A 17,249-nucleotide genomic window follows, 5' to 3' on the forward strand; every position below is an offset into this window, starting at 1 on the left:
CTCGTCAGCGAACTCTTGCTTTCTCTTATCTACAGAGAAGCGCCCATTACCATAGACAGCCCGTTATGGGACAGGGGTCTTTGGTCTTTGAGTACCTGCGCTATCAGGAGGCCCTAAGTGAGCTGGCCACCATGATCAAAGCATGAATTGGGAGCTCTCAGCGACAACATCAGTCAGCAGCCAAAGACCTAACTCAGTCTCCTGAAGTCTCCCCTACAACCATCCAAGTGACATACCTCCCCTCCAGTCAGAAGAGCAAGCATGCCAAGCACTTCCTGGAGTTGAAGAGCTTTAAGGACAACTATAACACATTGGAAAGTGCTCTGTGATGGAGCAAAAGACTCACTGCAGATTGAGCCAGACACTTGCCATTTGCAAGACAGGCTGCTTGCAGGGTACATTTGGGCCATCCAGCTCGGCAGCCAAAGCCCCTGTTCTGGAAGGGTCATTCCTGGCCTCTTTCTGAAAGGCATTTCAGACCATTAGTTAAGACTGCTTTCCCACTGTAGCACTTTTTTTCTGGATTTTAATTCGTGACGTTCTTACTAGGTTTTTGTCAGATTTTCCTGAAGGTGTTTCTCTTATTTTTGGCCAGCACTTACCTACCTTTTCCAGGCTGCTTTATCTCAAAGGTGAGAGTTGAGATGAGGTATCTTTTGTGTCTACAGTGTTATACTCAGTTGAATGGGGTCTATTTGGGTTTAGGGTGTTACAGAGTTACTGCTTGATGGTGAAAGCAGATAAGATACCAGATACAGTAGCTCACACCTGCAATCCCAGCAATCAGTCTGCAGCAGGAAAATTTTGAGTTCAAGGACACCTTTAGCTACATAGAAAACTCAAGACCAGTTTGAGTTGCACACAAAAAAATACAGGGACTTCAAAACAGACAAACTGCTAGGGAGAGGCAGTAAGAAAGTGCGGGGGGCGGGGGGCAGGGAGATAGCTCAGTGGCTTAAGTGACTGCCTGGCAAGCCCAAGGTCCAGAGTTCCATCCCGGTTCCAGAACAAAAAAAAAAGGGGTATGTGGAACAACTTATCATGGTACTCCACTGTAAAACAAGATAGATACGTTGGAACATTTAATGCAATTTTCCTGATGAGTAAGAGTCTGCCCTCCCACTTTAATTAAAATTTTTTTGTGAATATGAATGTTCTTATACCTAACATAGACCAGGCATGGTGGAGTGTGCCTATAATCCCAGCACTTGGGAGGCTGAGGTAGGAGGATCACTGCAAGTTCAAGGCCAGCCTACACTCCGTAATGATAGCTTGTCTCAAAAAAATAATACCTGGCATAATCTATGCCATGATAGTGTGAAGGCATGGTTTCCCCTAACTAGTCAATGAATTGGTTTGACCTTACAAATTATTTAATAAAATGAACTGTCGAAAAATAAAAATAAAAAAAAGGAAGACAAAAACTTCTTTAGAATGTAGGCAAGTCCAGTGGTAGGCTTTTAGAGGTAGTAATGGTCTCAGGATAAGTAGCAAATAATCAAGTAAAGACACTCTGTACAGAGGCCCAAGTTCAAAAAGAACTGAGGACCGTGAGGACGTGGTAGAAGACTCCTGCATCTGGAGCAGTGCCACAGCTTGCGTTCATTCAGCTTGAGCAGTTTGCTGCCCTCCTTCATGTCTGGAAATGTTAACCTATTTAAACAGAATATTAAAATGATGTATAGAGAAAACATTCATGTTTTTATTTTTTTTTAATTTTTATTTATTTATTTATTTTTTTGCGGAACCAGGGATTGAACTCAGGCCCTTGCACTTGCCAGGGAAGCGCTTATTCCACTGAGCCATCTCCCTGGCCCCTCATGTTTTTATGTACTTGAATCTTCGCTGGGTTAAAATGGAGTAAATTCTTAGAACATTGTTTTCCTTTTAGCCAATAATGCTGCTCCAAAATGTGCCAGCTGAGGCTAACCCGGGCCCAGCCCCACCCCAGCCCACTTCCAGCCACACAGCTGGTCTGGGGTAGAGTGAGTAAAGCACAAAGTAGAGTTTGATGAGGTAGGAAAGGAAGGCAGTTAGGAGGTTGGATGTCATTTTAAATGCAGTACAAGGTTAACAGTATTTTAATCAGGGTAAACCTAATCTGGTTTACATTTTTATGCCACTATGGCTATGGTATAAAGAATAGGTTAGTGAGAGACATGAAAAGATTAAGATTAGGAGAATGTTGTATTAGCCAAGATGAAAGACACTTAGTTTGGTACTAGGCAGTGACACAACCAAGGACAGTTGAGAAATAGCTTTTGTAGTTGATTTCACCGGGTTTTGGTGATAAATTGGTTGTAGAATACAGAAACAAGGAGGGGAAGGGCTTAATAATTTAATGTTTCTGACTTAAGAATATAGGTGATACTTACTTTTGGTCAATACTTACAAGAGAAATAGGTTAGTGGAGCCTTGGAGAAAATAAAAAATTTATGTTAAAATTGAAATTCTTATAAGGTAGCTAGTGGTTATGTCTAATAAACAAAGAATTACGCCCTTTAACACTTGCTTATCTATGGGTCAGTGTTTCTTAAACTTGGGTGATGGATGGATTCACTTACTGTTTTATACACAATGACAAAAAAACTCCAAATGAGATGAACAAACATTAAAGGATACAGAACAAATTTGAAAGACATCTAATACTTGGACACTGTATGTGCCTTTCTTCATATGCTCCAGTAAACCTAAGGTTGGAGGATGCATATTTGTATAATTTTGCAGTGAGGACCAGAAAGGAGCAGTCCGGTAGTCAGTGGGTAGCTGTGAATGTCCTTGAAGCTTTACATGCAGCAACTCACCGCATAAGTGAGGTGGCCTTCTCCTTTCATCAAAAGCAATGTAACCTTGTCCTCTTGAAGTGGCTTTTTGTACAGTTTCAGTCTTCCTGCACATAAATTTTCCCTGCAGACAGTTTTTCCTCTTCTTTTACTGTTTATAATTCCAAACAAACTAAAAACATAGCATTAGCATCGTCCACAGAAGTATTGCCTTGATCAGTATAGCAAATTTCCTTTCCATGTACTTAGCAATAATTCTCAGTGGTCACTCATCCTTCTTTAAAGCTTAGGCTAGTTTGTCCCTTCCATTTATTTATAAATATATAATAAGCATTTTATACAAATATGTGTCTATATCCTTTAGTCTCTTAACTTTCTTATACCTAAGATGCTGCTATTTTATTAAAAGTATAGTTTCCATTATCAATTTTGAAACTATTTTGCAGAGTTTTTTGTTTTTATAAAAATTTTTATCTGCTATTATAATTTTTATTGAAGCAGACTATTTTTTTTTTAACTGATTGAGACTTTCCCAAGCCTATGAAGTGCCTTTTAAGTATAACATTATTAGCAATAAATGAAAGTATACTTTAAGCTCTGTCTTACTGACTTTCTTGTTGCTGGGACAAAATACCTGACACCCACAAGTTGAAAGAGGAAGGGTTTCTTTTAGCTCACAGTTGGTAGGGCTTCAGGCCTTGGTTGGCTGCTTCCAAGGCAAGGTTACACGGCAGAGGGGCATCACAAAGGAGAGACAGTCAACGGCGGGCAGAGAAAAGGCAGGGAGCAGCATGCAGCAGGGGCTGCCTTCCATCTTGCCTGTGGGGTCTAACCAGAATACAAACCAATTGGTTGGTGCCAGCCACACCCAGGTGGCTTCCCATTATTTATTTACACCCAAAACTATGCTAAAGCAATTTTGTTATCACACACCATTAATCAATATTCACAAAGTCTAGATCCGGCCACCTCTGAAAAGCCTCACCTATGAGTACGTGAGTCTTGGTGGTGCGGGGCATCTGATTACAAACCAGAACAAACTGAAAAATATAGATTGTTTAGTGATGCATAGTTAAGTGTATGTACATATTTGTGTAACCTGATCATACAACTTTTTAGAAAAGCTATGAGTAAATAATGACTACTAGCCTGGTTTTCTATTATATAGCATTTTCAATTAAATCTTAGCATTAGCATATATAATCTATTTGAATTCATTTTTATAGTTTAATGAAACCCTTATATTTTCATTGCACTTGCCAGGGAAGCACTTATTCCACTGAGCCATCTCCCCCACCCCAGAAAATATGTTTTATATAAAAAACTTGACAGTTTCCACAATAATTGAACATAAAAATCACATAGAAATAAATTTCAAAAAAAAAGAAATTTCCAGAACAATCAGGGTTCAACTCTGTCCAGCCCGTAATTAGCATGTTGGCACTCATTTTCCATTTCTTTTATTAATAAACTATAATATTTAAATCAATTATATTTCAAAAATATAATCATGATTTATAAAAGCAAAAGAGTGATCAAAATGCACAGTAAATGCTTTAAAATTTACAAAACCTATTTCAAAGCATGCGACTGTAATTCTAGTACCAGAGAGGTTCAGATAGAAGAATCGCTATGACTTTGAGTCCAGCCCAGCCTCCATGATAAGTTCATGGCCTGCCTGAACTATACAGTCAGACTCTGTCTCAAAAAATATCCCATAAAGGCTATACTTTCAGGGATCATTTCCATAGTATGCTACTAGAGAAGTTTCTCTGACCGTGTAGAGTACCAGAAACCACGAGGAGGAGGCGCAGCGTTCCTTTCTGAGCCTGAGGCCGGCTCTCGGTGTCGCTTTGCTGCAGCTGCCGCCTGCCCTTGATGATCCTTCTTGCTGCCTCCCTTGGGGGAGCAAAAGGAAAGGAACGCAGTCTGAGTGGCTTCTGTTTAAAAAAAAAAATTCCATAAAAACCTTTTACAGTAAAAACCACATTGCCAAGAAGCATGGGATAAGTGTGTTCCAAGCAAAGGGGAGTGTTGTTTTGAGGTGGGTGAATGGGAATGTCTTTTACTGTAATTTTTAAATTTAAACATTAACCATATTTTTGATCATCCCATTATTCAGGTCTTTTGAATAGCCTTTTAAAGTTTTGCATAACTAAATGTTATTCTAACCTGGAAATATAGCAGATACTGTACTTTTTATTGTTACACATTTAGCTCTTTTATTTTTTTCTCGTGCAGTCTTTTAAACTTAGAAATTCATTTTCCTCCTTTAGGCTTATCCAGAATCTGCAAGAAGAGACTGGGTTCGAGAGTGGCCTGGACAGGTTGTACTTTGTGTTTCTCAAATGTTCTGGACTTCTGAGACACAAGAGGTTATAAGTGATGGAACAGAGGTAAAGCATTATCTCATTTTAGAGAAGATTCTTTTATTCTGATTCTGTAGTTCTTAATTGGTATATCTCGTCTGCTCTCAGTTTATATATACATCATTAAAACCATGTAATTCTTAGAAAACTTGTTCTTTTTACTAGGTTTAGATAAAAATCACTGTATTCAGTAATTTATTTCTTTATTGAGATAGGTTATAAAGCTATAACTGAATAAGCATATAAAATTCATGTTTTAGGTAAATATAGAACATAAATCTTTATTTTGTAGGGATTAAAGAAGTACTATAAAGAACTCCAGTATCAACTGAATAATATTGTAGAGTTGGTAAGAGGAAAGCTGTCCAAACAGACCAGGATCACCCTGGGAGCTTTAGTTACAATTGATGTCCATGCTAGAGATGTGGTCATGGACATGATTGAAAAGGGTATGTGACTTTCTCTTTAATATTAAAGGTAAAATATTAGGTGTCATGGATATAGTTGAGTGGTACAACTGCCTACCTAAGAAGTGCAAGGTCCTGAGTTTGAATTCCAGTACCAAAAAAAAAAAAAAATCTTAAAAGGTAAAATTGATAGTTTCTAGAAACAAAAGTGTATACCATGTGTCTTTCTCAATAGAATTTCTTTTGATGCTCTTTCTACGATACATTGTTTTAATATTTGTTGTTATAACAGATTGTAAAATACCTGCTTTTAAAATTATTTCTATTTAAAGATTGTGTGTTTTATACTTTCTAGGTGTTTCGCATGACACAGATTTCCAGTGGCTTGCTCAGCTTCGCTATTATTGGGAATATGAGAATGCTCGTGTTCATATCATTAATTGCAATGTAAAATATGCTTATGAATATCTTGGCAACTCCCCTCGACTTGTCATTACTCCTCTAACTGACAGATGCTACAGGACATTGGTATACATTTAAATTATTTTCAGTTTACACATTAAAGATTACTTTGTGATGTGGCATAGTACTTTTTATCCATTTATTGTCTGACTTGTAATTGTTGAATACAGTTATCCTTTCCTAATCTCAGATTCTCTTTATGTAAAATTATAGTAATGAACATTCAGGTGCTTTGTAGCATATACAAGTATTTGACTTCTCCAGTATGAAATTCTTGGATGAGTCATTTCTATTGTGAATGATTAGAAAAAAGAAGGGACAGGAGATAAAAAGATGAAACCAGAGTGTCAGAAAACGGTATCAATTTTTGCAGTGGAGCACTAGAGAAATGACACAAGGATCAGAAAAGTATCTTGGGATTTTGGAACTTCAAATTAGTGCTGCTGTCTAGGAAGCAGAGAGCTGCAGTGTAAGAAGTGGTGCTGAGGTTGGTGTTTGGCTGGGAAGCGGTGGGAGGCATTAATTGGCCATTAAAATCCTTGGAATATCGTTGCCAGATAAAACACAAGACTCTCAGGTGAATCTGAATTGTAAAAAATAAATACAGTCGTGTGTTATTTAACAATAGAGAGACATTTTGAGAAATGCATCATTGGGTGACATGTCACTGTACAGACATCACAGAGTGTGCTTTCACAAACTGGACAATGCAGCTTACTGCTCATGTGGACTATATGGCATGTCATTAGATGTGCAGTCCGGTTTTGGCTGAAACATTATTGTAATTTTTATTTTATTTTATTTGGTGGTACTGGGGCTTGAACTCATGACCTTGGGCTTGGAAGGCAGGTGCTATGGCACTGAGCTGTATCTCCAGCCCCCTATTGTAATTTTTACTGTGTCCTAACTATAGCAAAGGATATACTTATAGTATTAATAAATTATTTAGTGTTTATCTGAAACTTAAATTCCACTAGAGTATTGTATAATTTTTATTTGTTAAATCTGAGAACTCAGAGCTGGGGAGATAGCTTGGCGATCTAAGCACCTGCCTGGCAAGTGCAAGGACCTGGGTTCAATCCCCAGTACCGCATTCTGTGCCAGCCCTGGAACCCTGGGTTTGTTTTCCTGGCCACCAAAACCAGATGTGGTGGCTCATGCCTGTAATCCCATTGCTGAGGAGGCTGAAACAGAGGGATCTACATAGTGAGACCCTATACCCTTTAAATAAATAAAAGATTAAATAATAGTAATAATCTAGAAACTCAACCTAGGAGTTGAGGGGCATTAATAAATACCAGGCCACTTAGGCTGAATAAATAAAACTAAATGTCTTTAGCCAACTTCTCTGGAAGCAGCAACGAAAGGGCAGGATTCTTGGGCAAATGGTTCCTTAGGAAATACTTTCAGTAAGGACCTATAATAAGAAGACAAGGACAGCAGGATGGGACAAGAGAAATAAAAAAGGAATCCCAAAACTAAACAAAAGAAGTGGTTTCAGCAGAGGTAGAGCTGCAGCCAATCTCCAGGGGCCGTTTGGAATATGAATGTTGTCTCAGAACTATTCTGCTTTCAGGCAGTGGGGCCTGGCCCATTCTTGTCATTGGGTAGTCTCTTCTGGGACAGACATATGAGTAAGCTTCCGTTTTTTTGCTGGTGAAGTACTTCCTACTAGCTGCTAGGAGTTGGCAGTAGAAAGGAACAGCTCTGAGGCATTTGCAATGAAGACTCACAGCACTGGGGAGATGAACACAGTGCCCTGGGGAAGGGTATTTGGGGAGGAAGCCAAAGGGTCTGTGGTAAAGCACCTTAGCAAACCCTCTTTTTCAAGGAGCTACCTGAAGGTGGGGAATCTGTCCATCTTTTTTCTACTTTAATAGTAAGCAAATAGTTATCCCTAAATAGTTGTTGAGCAGATGACACTGAAACATGGGGTGCAGTGAGAAGCTGTGATACAAAGTGGAAGTTAGTTACTTTGAGGTATAAAATCAGAAACCTATTTGATACTTGATACAACTCTAGAATTAAAACAAATTTAAAAAATGAGCTTTGGTAAAGTTAGTATCTGTAATAAAGGGAACACATTTGTGAGCAATTACTGAGGTTTTCAGAAATCAAGTTAATGGCCTTTAGTACAATATTATCCATTATAAAGTTCAAGTGAGTAAATATCATTGATATTGGTGTTATTTGCCTAGCGGTCTCTAGTGAGTTTTTAATGTAAACATAAAAATGTTTATCATCATTCAAGTTTATTTATTTATTTTTTATTGTGTGTGTGTGTGTGTGTGTGTGTGTGTGTGGCCAGCTCAGCCCACCGGGGGCAGGGCTGGCTGGCATGTGGTGCTGGGGGATCGAACCGCAGTCCCTGTTCTTTGCTAAGCTTGTTCTAAGTAGGTGCTTTAGACCACTGAGCCATCTCACCAGCCCCTCAAGTTTATTTTTAATATAGGCATGTAAGGTGCTTTTAGGTTCATAGCTGAATTAAGCAGCATAGATAGAGTTCCCTTATTTCCCCTGTTCTTCCATGGGCACAGCTTTGATCTCTTAGCCCTATTTTTTCTAAAAGTTAAAATTCACAAACTCCCATGGTCCCAGGGACAAAAGTCCATCCCTCAAAGGCCAGCGTGCACTTTACCTCCTAAGCCCTCTGTCCTAGTTTCCACCACATTCTAATAGCGCCACCAGCCAGGAGACCAAGCCTTCAACATGAGGTTGGAGGACATCGGCCCAAAGCCAAGCCAACAGTTTGCTTCCGAGTTACAAATAAGAGGAGATCTGTTAAGTACCTGCCTAAAAGTGTGTGTGTTCTCAGTTAATCAGATTTATCTTCATTATATTTTTTCTTTGCAGATAGGTGCCTTCTACTTAAACCTTGGAGGTGCTCCAGAAGGGCCAGCAGGCACAGGAAAAACTGAAACTACAAAGGACTTGGCCAAAGCTCTTGCCGTGCAGTGTGTGGTGTTCAATTGTTCAGATGGGCTAGATTATCTAGCAATGGGAAAGGTAGTTCAATTACTGGGTTAATAAATGCTACAAATTTACAACTAGGTCTACCTGGCTAAATTGAAGCAAATCAATGCTTAAGTATTGTTGGGGTTTTATAAAGTTACAGGGTTATTTTCAAAATAAAGATTTTTTTAAAGATTATTTTTTAATTTTTATTTTTTGGCAGAACCGGGGATTGAACTCAGGCTCTTGAGCTTGCCAGGGAAGCACTTACTCCACTGAGCCATCTCCCCGGGCAATTTTTTTAAAGATTAAAAGGTATTATTGCGATTTAAGTATTACTTGAACTTAGATTTTTAGGAGTAAAAACAATATTTTTATCCTTGGGTCTTTTATCAGACTTGCAAATTTGACTTAAAAGTTTATTTAGTTCAATAAGTGGTATCCTTTTCTAAGGAAAATCATTTACTTTTTTCTTGTCCCTAGTTTTTGTTCGCTTGTTTTGTTTTTGGTACATGCTTGTGTACGTGATGGTTGTACTCCTGTGTGGAGTTGGTACATACACAGGACGCATCCTAATTCCTTTTTTTCATCCCCTTTTCCTCCGCCTCACCCACCCCCTGTCATTAGTTTTTTAAAGGATTGGCTTCATCTGGTGCATGGGCCTGCTTTGATGAATTTAATCGAATTGAGCTGGAGGTGCTGTCCGTGGTAGCACAGCAGATCCTTTGCATCCAGAGAGCCATTCAACAGAAGTTGGAAGTGTTTGTTTTTGAAGGGACAGAACTGAAGCTCAATCCCAACTGCTTCGTAGCTATTACCATGAATCCTGGCTATGCAGGACGTTCTGAATTACCAGACAACCTCAAGGTAATATTTTTAAGAGTGTAAGTTTATCAAAAAGAGCAGTTTGCTGTTGTATTATTGCACAGCACTGTGGCAGAAAGGGTGAACATGGGGGGAGCGATGACCACAGGAGTAGGGACAGCCCCTTCTGGCTGCAGTGGGCTGGTGGGAGTAGGAGCATGCAGGACTTGTGGAGGGAGACCTAGTAGCCAAGTCAGCAGTAGAGGGCATTGAACTCAGGATTTCACATGTGCCAGATGTTATCAGCAAAAGTATTTTGAAGGTTAAGATGCTTCTGACAAGCAAAGCTCAGTCTCCAGTGGAAAACTTGATGAACAATTCACAGAAAGTAGAACTGCAGTAAACTACAGAATTGGGGCTTGTCACAGACTTCTGCAATCTCTCAGGAATTGGAAGGCTCTGAACAGAAGTAACTGGAGCCTCTCAACAGAACTTCAGAGAAATACAGATGCTGAATTAAACTCTCTGACTCCTGCTTCAAGTTAGGGACATCAGCAGCCTAATTCTAGACTGACATTATCTGAGTGGTTCCACTTGGGTGCTACAGAAGAGCTAATGTTTCATGTTTACCAATGCAGATCCAGGAAGACCTAGGATGGCGTAGCTTCTCAGACACCAAGGAACTCTGCTATTACATGAAACGTTTGAACCTTGAAGTGACTGTCCTGGGGGAGGCACAGTAGACAGTTTAGGGTGTGTGCACAGTGTCTTAGAATCCAGGATTATGTCCTCTCCCCACCCCTGTTTCTCTTTTTAACAGTATAAGCTATTTGAGGGTAATCCCAATCAGGAATTGCTAACTGCTTTTCTTTGGGGCTTTCTACTTTTTAATTGATACTGTGTGTGTGTGTGTGTGTGTGTGTGTGTGTGTGTGTGTGTTTTATCCTTGAAGTGTGTGTGTGTGTTAGCCTTGAAGTGACCTCTGGCATGTTTCCTGGCTGTTTCACATCTCCCTTTGCAAAGTGCCCTTTTGGTTTGCTTAGGAGGGTGTCTGCCACCTTATCCACTTCTCTTCTACTGCTCCAGGGCTGCCGCAAAGCAGACTGGGTGAAACTGGGAGAGCGGGTGCTCCTCATGTGGCCAAGTCTCATGGTGGTGGCACTTGGGGAGAGTTGGCCCCCATTTCTAGGGCCCCGGAGCCACAGATTTCAGTGCTCAGTCCCCAAGAACAGGCTTCCTTAGTCCAGCTAACACCCTCATGTTCTCCCAGCTTAGGAGCCCAGATGGACATGCAAAGGAAGCCCTTAGATTTTTCTGGCTCTTCAACCCTATTGTCACCACCCTTCTGTCATCACTGCTTTCTCTTGGATCTCTGAAGACTAAATGGCTTTCCAGGCTTACTGTACGTTTGTCTCCTAAGGACAATAGCAGGGTTGGGGAAGTGGGGAGCAGACAGCAGCACACCTGGTGCTGAACTTCTCGCAGACATTCTTGTTTTCAAGTCTGTGAAAACTTGCTGCCCGCACACTGTCCCCTTCCTAGATTTGCAGTTGGCAGAAACTCTTTGCACAATGTGCTGACACTCAGGGCCAACCCTGGGACTGAGTCTCATTCTCAGGATGTGCTGTCCGTGTCTACTGCAGAGCAAACCTTGACAGCAGAGCCTTAGAGGCCAGAAATAAAGCACCAGGAACTGGAAAGATTGTGCACGCTCCAGAAAGGAGCATTTGAATCTTCTTCCCTTACTCCTGCCCACACTGGTTTCCTGTCAGTGGCAGAGCTCCCTTGGATGAGCAGCCTAACTGTTGATTTCTGAGGCCTGCTGCCCTGTGGTTTTAACTTCCTTTGAGTTGTGTGTTATTTGGGGATGGGGTGGGGTTGTCTTAGTTACTTTTCTCATTGCGGAAACAAAATGCCTCATGTCTAAACTTAAGGGAGGAAAAGTTTACATAGCTCACATTTTGTAGGGGTTTTAATCCATAATTGTCTGGCTTCAAGGTGGGGCAGCATCGCAAATGAAAAACAGTTCATGGTGGGCAGAAGGTAGCAAAAGCAACAAGAGCCGACCGTAGCTCTTTCTATCCCTTATATCTTATCCAGGCTACTTAGGGCGGGTAGCACTCACACCTGGCACCCTTGGTCCTAGCATTGTACCATGAGTCAATCCCAGCACCACACACTCTAGATCCAGCCACCTCTGAAAAGGTCTCACCTATGGCTGCATGAGGCCTTGGGGGGACACTAGACACAAGCCATAACAGGGGTTATGGGTTTTATTGTCTTGTTTTTTTGATAATTGGGTTCATATTTAGGTACCATCTTCGACATGTGAGTCATTCTCCAAATGACCATGAAAAGTATCTACCAGGTCCTATTTTTCAAGAATTTCTGAGGGTGTAAAAAAGGAAGTCTGAACTTCAATACAAAATAAAAATTTTCCTGAATTTCAGATTCCTCATCAAACTGTCTCTTGAAGCAAAAGGGGCAACACCTTAAAAATCTTAATGTCGAAGTTAGCAATGCCAAATGTTTCTGTCCTTTAAAAAAATCCAGGTATTTGTCAGTTCTGTCTCCCAGTTGGTGGGTTCTATCAAGAATTGTCTCTTGCATCTCAGTGTGGAAGCAACTCATGGTGTAACTTCTTAGCATATTTTTGGCTTTACCTCTAGATTCTGTAGGGTAATGTTTTTCTTTGCAGTGAAACTGGATGAGAGATGAATTTGAGTATTTTTAGTGACATGAGAGGTTACAACCAAGATAGCTGAAGGAGACTCTAACACATGCATCCAGAGAGACAACAGGGTACCCAGGGCCACCACTGCAGGCAAGAGAATTTGATGCAGTTGAAGATGAAAATGTCAATGTCTAGTGTACCAAAGTTGTCATTATCTTTTCTCTGTCATGATTGAAGATAGGAATAGGTTAGTTGTTGGGACCAGTAGGGCCCTACAGCAGCCAGGCTAAGCCAGGCCTAACATCAACAACCCTACTAATCTGGGGAATTCCTTCCACTTGCAACTGATAGACTTCAAAAACCCAGTGTGTTTCTTCCTTACACAGTTGACTCTCAGAACCACTGCTCCCCACCCTCCCTAAGCCCCTCACCCTTGTCCCCATCACAGAATCTAAGATCTTTTAGCCAACTGGAGCAAGGGATCCTATGTGAATGACTTCTGTAGATATCAGGCCTTGAGGCCCAAAGTACTGCCAGGGCAAACTTAATTCCCCCCAAAAGTTGAAGGTAAGGTGACTGCAGTGAAAATTTTAGAAAGTGTTGGCCCTTACTCCCATAACTCAGAAGACTATTCACTTAGGGTTTTGATATAGGGTTGTGATCTCCATCATCAAATGATGTCATGATTTGGAATGTGCATTATTGCTAAGGACCCGCTTATAAGTATAGAGAGATTTTTTTCACCTTTAGCTTAATTTTTCCCTTGTATGCTATTATTTTAGTGTATTGTACAGCACCATAATTTCTTATTTATTCATTAGGAAATATGGTTTGCACAGTGTACAGTGGTTCCATTTCAGAAAATAAAAATCCAAGTAAAATATAACAGTGTAATTCACTCAGAATATGATTTTCCCCTAATGCACAATGTTATTTTTCTTTTACTTTTTTCCATTTATTGCAAGGTAAACCTACAAAAATGTTTTTTAGATATCAAAAAATACTAAGCGCATAAAAATATTAAAGTACTCCTGAAAAAATTGCAGTTAATGAAAACGTGTTGCATTTGAAAAATAAACTTGAATGTGAACACATTATCTTTGGATGATTATGCTTGTTTAAAAATGGCTTCTTTTATGTAAATAACGTATTTCACTTATTATATACCTCAGGTTCTTTTTAGAACAGTGGCTATGATGGTTCCGAACTACGCACTTATAGCCGAAATATCTCTCTATTCCTATGGATTTTTGAATGCAAAACCTCTGTCTGTGAAGATAGTAATGACCTACAGGCTTTGCTCAGAGCAGCTGTCATCACAGTTTCATTATGACTATGGAATGCGAGCAGTGAAAGCCGTCCTGGTGGCTGCTGGCAACCTAAAACTAAAATATCCCAATGAAAATGAGGATATACTGGTACGCATTAAATATATGCTTTGTGAACATTTCAGTAGACAGGTAACTTTTAAAGTGATAAATGAGGAACTTTAGGCAATTGCAAGGGTTTTTGCTTCAAGTCTTTTTTTTTTGAGGCTGAAATTATAATTTTGGGTTATGTTATTATACTTTGTATGAATACAAGGACCTTTGGGATTAATACACATAGTATGGGTTTCTAATTTGGGGGTTCTGTGGAATAATTAAATATGATTTTTCGCTAATGGGGTGTGATGAAGATATAAATGTAGTGAGTTAACTTGTATTGTCCTTTTTTGTGCTTTTAGCTTCTTCGGTCAATTAAAGATGTAAATGAACCAAAGTTTCTATCACATGACATACCTTTATTTAATGGAATAACTAGTGACCTATTTCCTGGAGTCAGACTTCCTGAAGCTGACTACAATGTGAGTAAACCGATCAGAATGACTTGATTTGGCATGATAAATTCAACTCATGACTGAATCATTTATAATTCATGAAATTATATTTTGAGCATAGTACTGTATTTGGCCTCTGTAGTGAAGGAGGATAGGTAAATTTGGTCCCTTCTCTTGTATACTGCTAGGGTTAACCTATTAAGGTTCGAACCAAAGAATATGTGAGAAAATATTTTATTTCCTGTCTTGTGATTTATACTTATTTGTATGCATACTGTAGTACTTACTATTATATATGTCATCAGGAAGAAATGAAGGAATTAAAGCATAATAAAATTATGCTTTAATAAAATAAAATAATTTAACACAATAAGGTTTTGTTTCTTTCTCAGTTTTTTGTTTTTTGTTTTTTGGGTTTTTTTGGTGGAACTGGGGATTGAACTCAGGCCCTTGTGCTTGCCAGGGAAGCACTTATTCTACTGAGCCATCTCCTGGCCCCTCTTTCTCAAATTTAAGTAGTATACTGACTCTTTTCTTTAAGAGAATCTGGTCCTGCCCAGAAAAATGGTAAGTGTGCCTAGTGATGGATATGTTAGTTTGTACTAACCATGGTGCATCGTGTATTTGTATTAAATACTCATACTGTATACTTTAAATACATGCTGATTTTTATTTATTTTAATTACAAATAATACTACCAGCATTTATGGGTATGGTGATATTTTGATACTGCTATGTGTTGTGAAATAATCAAATTAGGCCAGTTAGCATATTTATCCTCTTAAATATTTGTGATTTCTTTGTGGTAAGAATGTTCTCTTTTAGTTATTTTGAAATAACAGTACATTAACTGCCTTACTGTGCAATAGAATGCTAGAATCACCTACTGTAACTTTACACCTCTTGACCAATACTTCCTATTTCCCCACCCACCCCTCTACTCACTTCCTCTCTTCAGTCATTGGTAACCACCATTCAAGTCTCAATTTGTTTTAAGTAAAAAGGTTGGTAAGATAGCTCAGCAGAGTAAGTGCCTGCTTAGGTAAGCACAGGGACTGGGGTTCAATCCCCAGCACCACATTTTGCAGCGGCCCCCACCCCCAGGGTGGGCTGATCCAGACACTGACTCTGGGCATGGTTGTGCATGCCTAAAATCCTAGTGCTAGGGAGGCTGAAAACAGGAGGATCACTACGAGTCTGAGCTGCGTAGTGAGACCCTGTACCAAGTACATAAATTTTAAAAAAACACAACACTATAAATAAAATCATATGGTATTTGTTCATCTGTGCCTGGTTTATTTCACTTAACATAATGTCCTTTATTTTTATTTTTTTTTCAAAGTTTTATTGATAAACAGATAGCAATGAGACAGTTTCAAATCCAATCAGAAGTACAGTTTCAACAAATAATACACTGCATATATTCTTCTTAGTGGTTAATTGCTGTACAAGATGCGGACTTGTGATCCTATTTACAAACAACATTAGAACAAATCATTCTATTCATTAAGAGAATGCAACTATATATCTATCCCAACCACTTTGAATACACAGATACAAAATGGACATTCATAGGCATACCCCATTTTTTCTAAGTTCCGTTATTGAATATTATAGGTGTGTAAACTCAGTAAAATATTCTAAAAGAGTCCAGTAGCCCATAATAGCATTGGGTCTTCTGTTTAACTGGCAATGTCAGAAATTATTGACCTGAGTCCCCCACAGCTCAACTTAACAGCATGGCTTTATTTCCTATATTTCGTCTTCATACTTTTCTACTGGATGGTTAAGACCAAGGTAAAGCAGGACCTATGCAACAAGAGTTGTAGCTTTTTGGTCTGAGAAGGTCAGTGAAATGCCCTCAGCATTTATCCTGAGATCCTGTACCTCAGATTGTAGAACCTTTGTCAGTGCAGCCATGTGGATGAGTCACGGCCATTGCTTGGCCAATGTGCTCTCTGTGAAAGCCTGAGAGAGTGTCTTCTCCCCATGTGACTCTCCTTAGGCCCACTCTATGTCATCGATCACTTTCCTCTTTGGCCCCATAATCTTCTTGATCAGAAAATTTGGGACACTACCGAGGTACATAATGTCCTTTAGATTCATCCATATTGTTGCAAAGGACAGGATTACCTACTTCTTAAAATGCTGAATGTTATTCCATTATGTATACATGTATTACGTATACATATACCACATTACAATGCATTTATCTGTTGATAAACACATAGGTGTTTCCATATCTTAGCTATTGTAAATAATGTGCAATAAACACAGAAGTACAGATATCCCTTGGCATGCTACTTTCTTTTTTCTTTTTTTTTTCTTTTTTTTTTTTTTTTTGGTGGAAATTGAACTCAGGCCCTTGTGCTTGCCAGGGAAGCGCTTATTCTGCTGAGCCATCTCCCTGGCCCCTTAGCATGCTACTTTCAATTCTTTTGGGTACACCCAGTAGTAGAATTGCCTGGATCATATGGTAATTACATGTTAATGTTTCTGAGGGATTTTCAAACTGCTTCCCAAATGGCTCTCCTACTTTACAATACATCCAACAGCGTGTGAGTTCCTTCTTCATCATATCCTCATCATCACTTTAAAAAAAATACTTAGTCTAATAGGAGGGAGGTGTTATCTTTTTGTGTTTTTAATTTATATTTCTATGGCTGTTAGAGATATTAAGCATTTTTCATTTATCTTCTATTTACATATTTTGAGAAATGCCTATTGCAGTTTTTTTTACTCATTTAAATAGTTTTGTTTATTTTCTTGTTATCGAGTAGCTTGAGTTGCTTATATATTTTCAGTACTAGCCTTGCTACGATACATGATTTGCGAGTATTTTCTGCAAATTCATGGATTGTCTCTTCACTCTAATAATTTTTTCTTGAAACTTTTTTCCCTTACTGAAGTAGTTAAAAAGTAGTAGTTTATTAAGTATTTTATTAAGTATTGAACCTTGGGGCCAAAGAGATGGCTCAG

General features: G+C 39.1%; 1 protein-coding gene, 1 non-coding gene and 1 pseudogene across 10 annotated transcripts in view; all 3 read left to right on the plus strand.

Annotated features, from left to right (window-relative positions):
* LOC105742225 overlaps window positions 1–146 on the plus strand; it is a 2,577-nt pseudogene extending 2,431 nt beyond the window's left edge.
* The window catches only part of Dnah12 (dynein axonemal heavy chain 12), a 186,845-nt gene that overhangs the window by 81,107 nt on the left and 88,489 nt on the right, over window positions 1–17,249 (plus strand). For 6 of the 9 annotated variants that reach the window (XM_023715784.1, XM_023715785.1, XM_023715786.1 and 3 more), the window contains exons 23-29: window positions 5,060–5,179; window positions 5,445–5,601; window positions 5,915–6,087; window positions 8,875–9,027; window positions 9,601–9,840; window positions 13,624–13,869; window positions 14,178–14,297. In XM_023715784.1, the coding sequence (XP_023571552.1) occupies window positions 5,060–5,179; window positions 5,445–5,601; window positions 5,915–6,087; window positions 8,875–9,027; window positions 9,601–9,840; window positions 13,624–13,869; window positions 14,178–14,297 (1,209 nt within the window). Of the gene's footprint in view, window positions 1–5,059; window positions 5,180–5,444; window positions 5,602–5,914; window positions 6,088–8,874; window positions 9,028–9,600; window positions 9,841–13,623; window positions 13,870–14,177; window positions 14,298–17,249 lie in introns of those variants that run through there. The other 3 variants (XR_002821196.1, XM_023715791.1, XM_023715790.1) reach the window with 3 other exon arrangements.
* On the plus strand, window positions 4,504–4,721 carry LOC111816896. Its single transcript, XR_002821215.1, has one exon. It is a non-coding gene; the product is annotated as a small nucleolar RNA U3 (small nucleolar RNA).

This window comes from Octodon degus, unplaced genomic scaffold (assembly GCF_000260255.1).
Source record: "Octodon degus isolate 3935 unplaced genomic scaffold, OctDeg1.0 scaffold00043, whole genome shotgun sequence".
Classification (NCBI taxonomy): Eukaryota; Metazoa; Chordata; class Mammalia; order Rodentia; family Octodontidae; genus Octodon; species Octodon degus.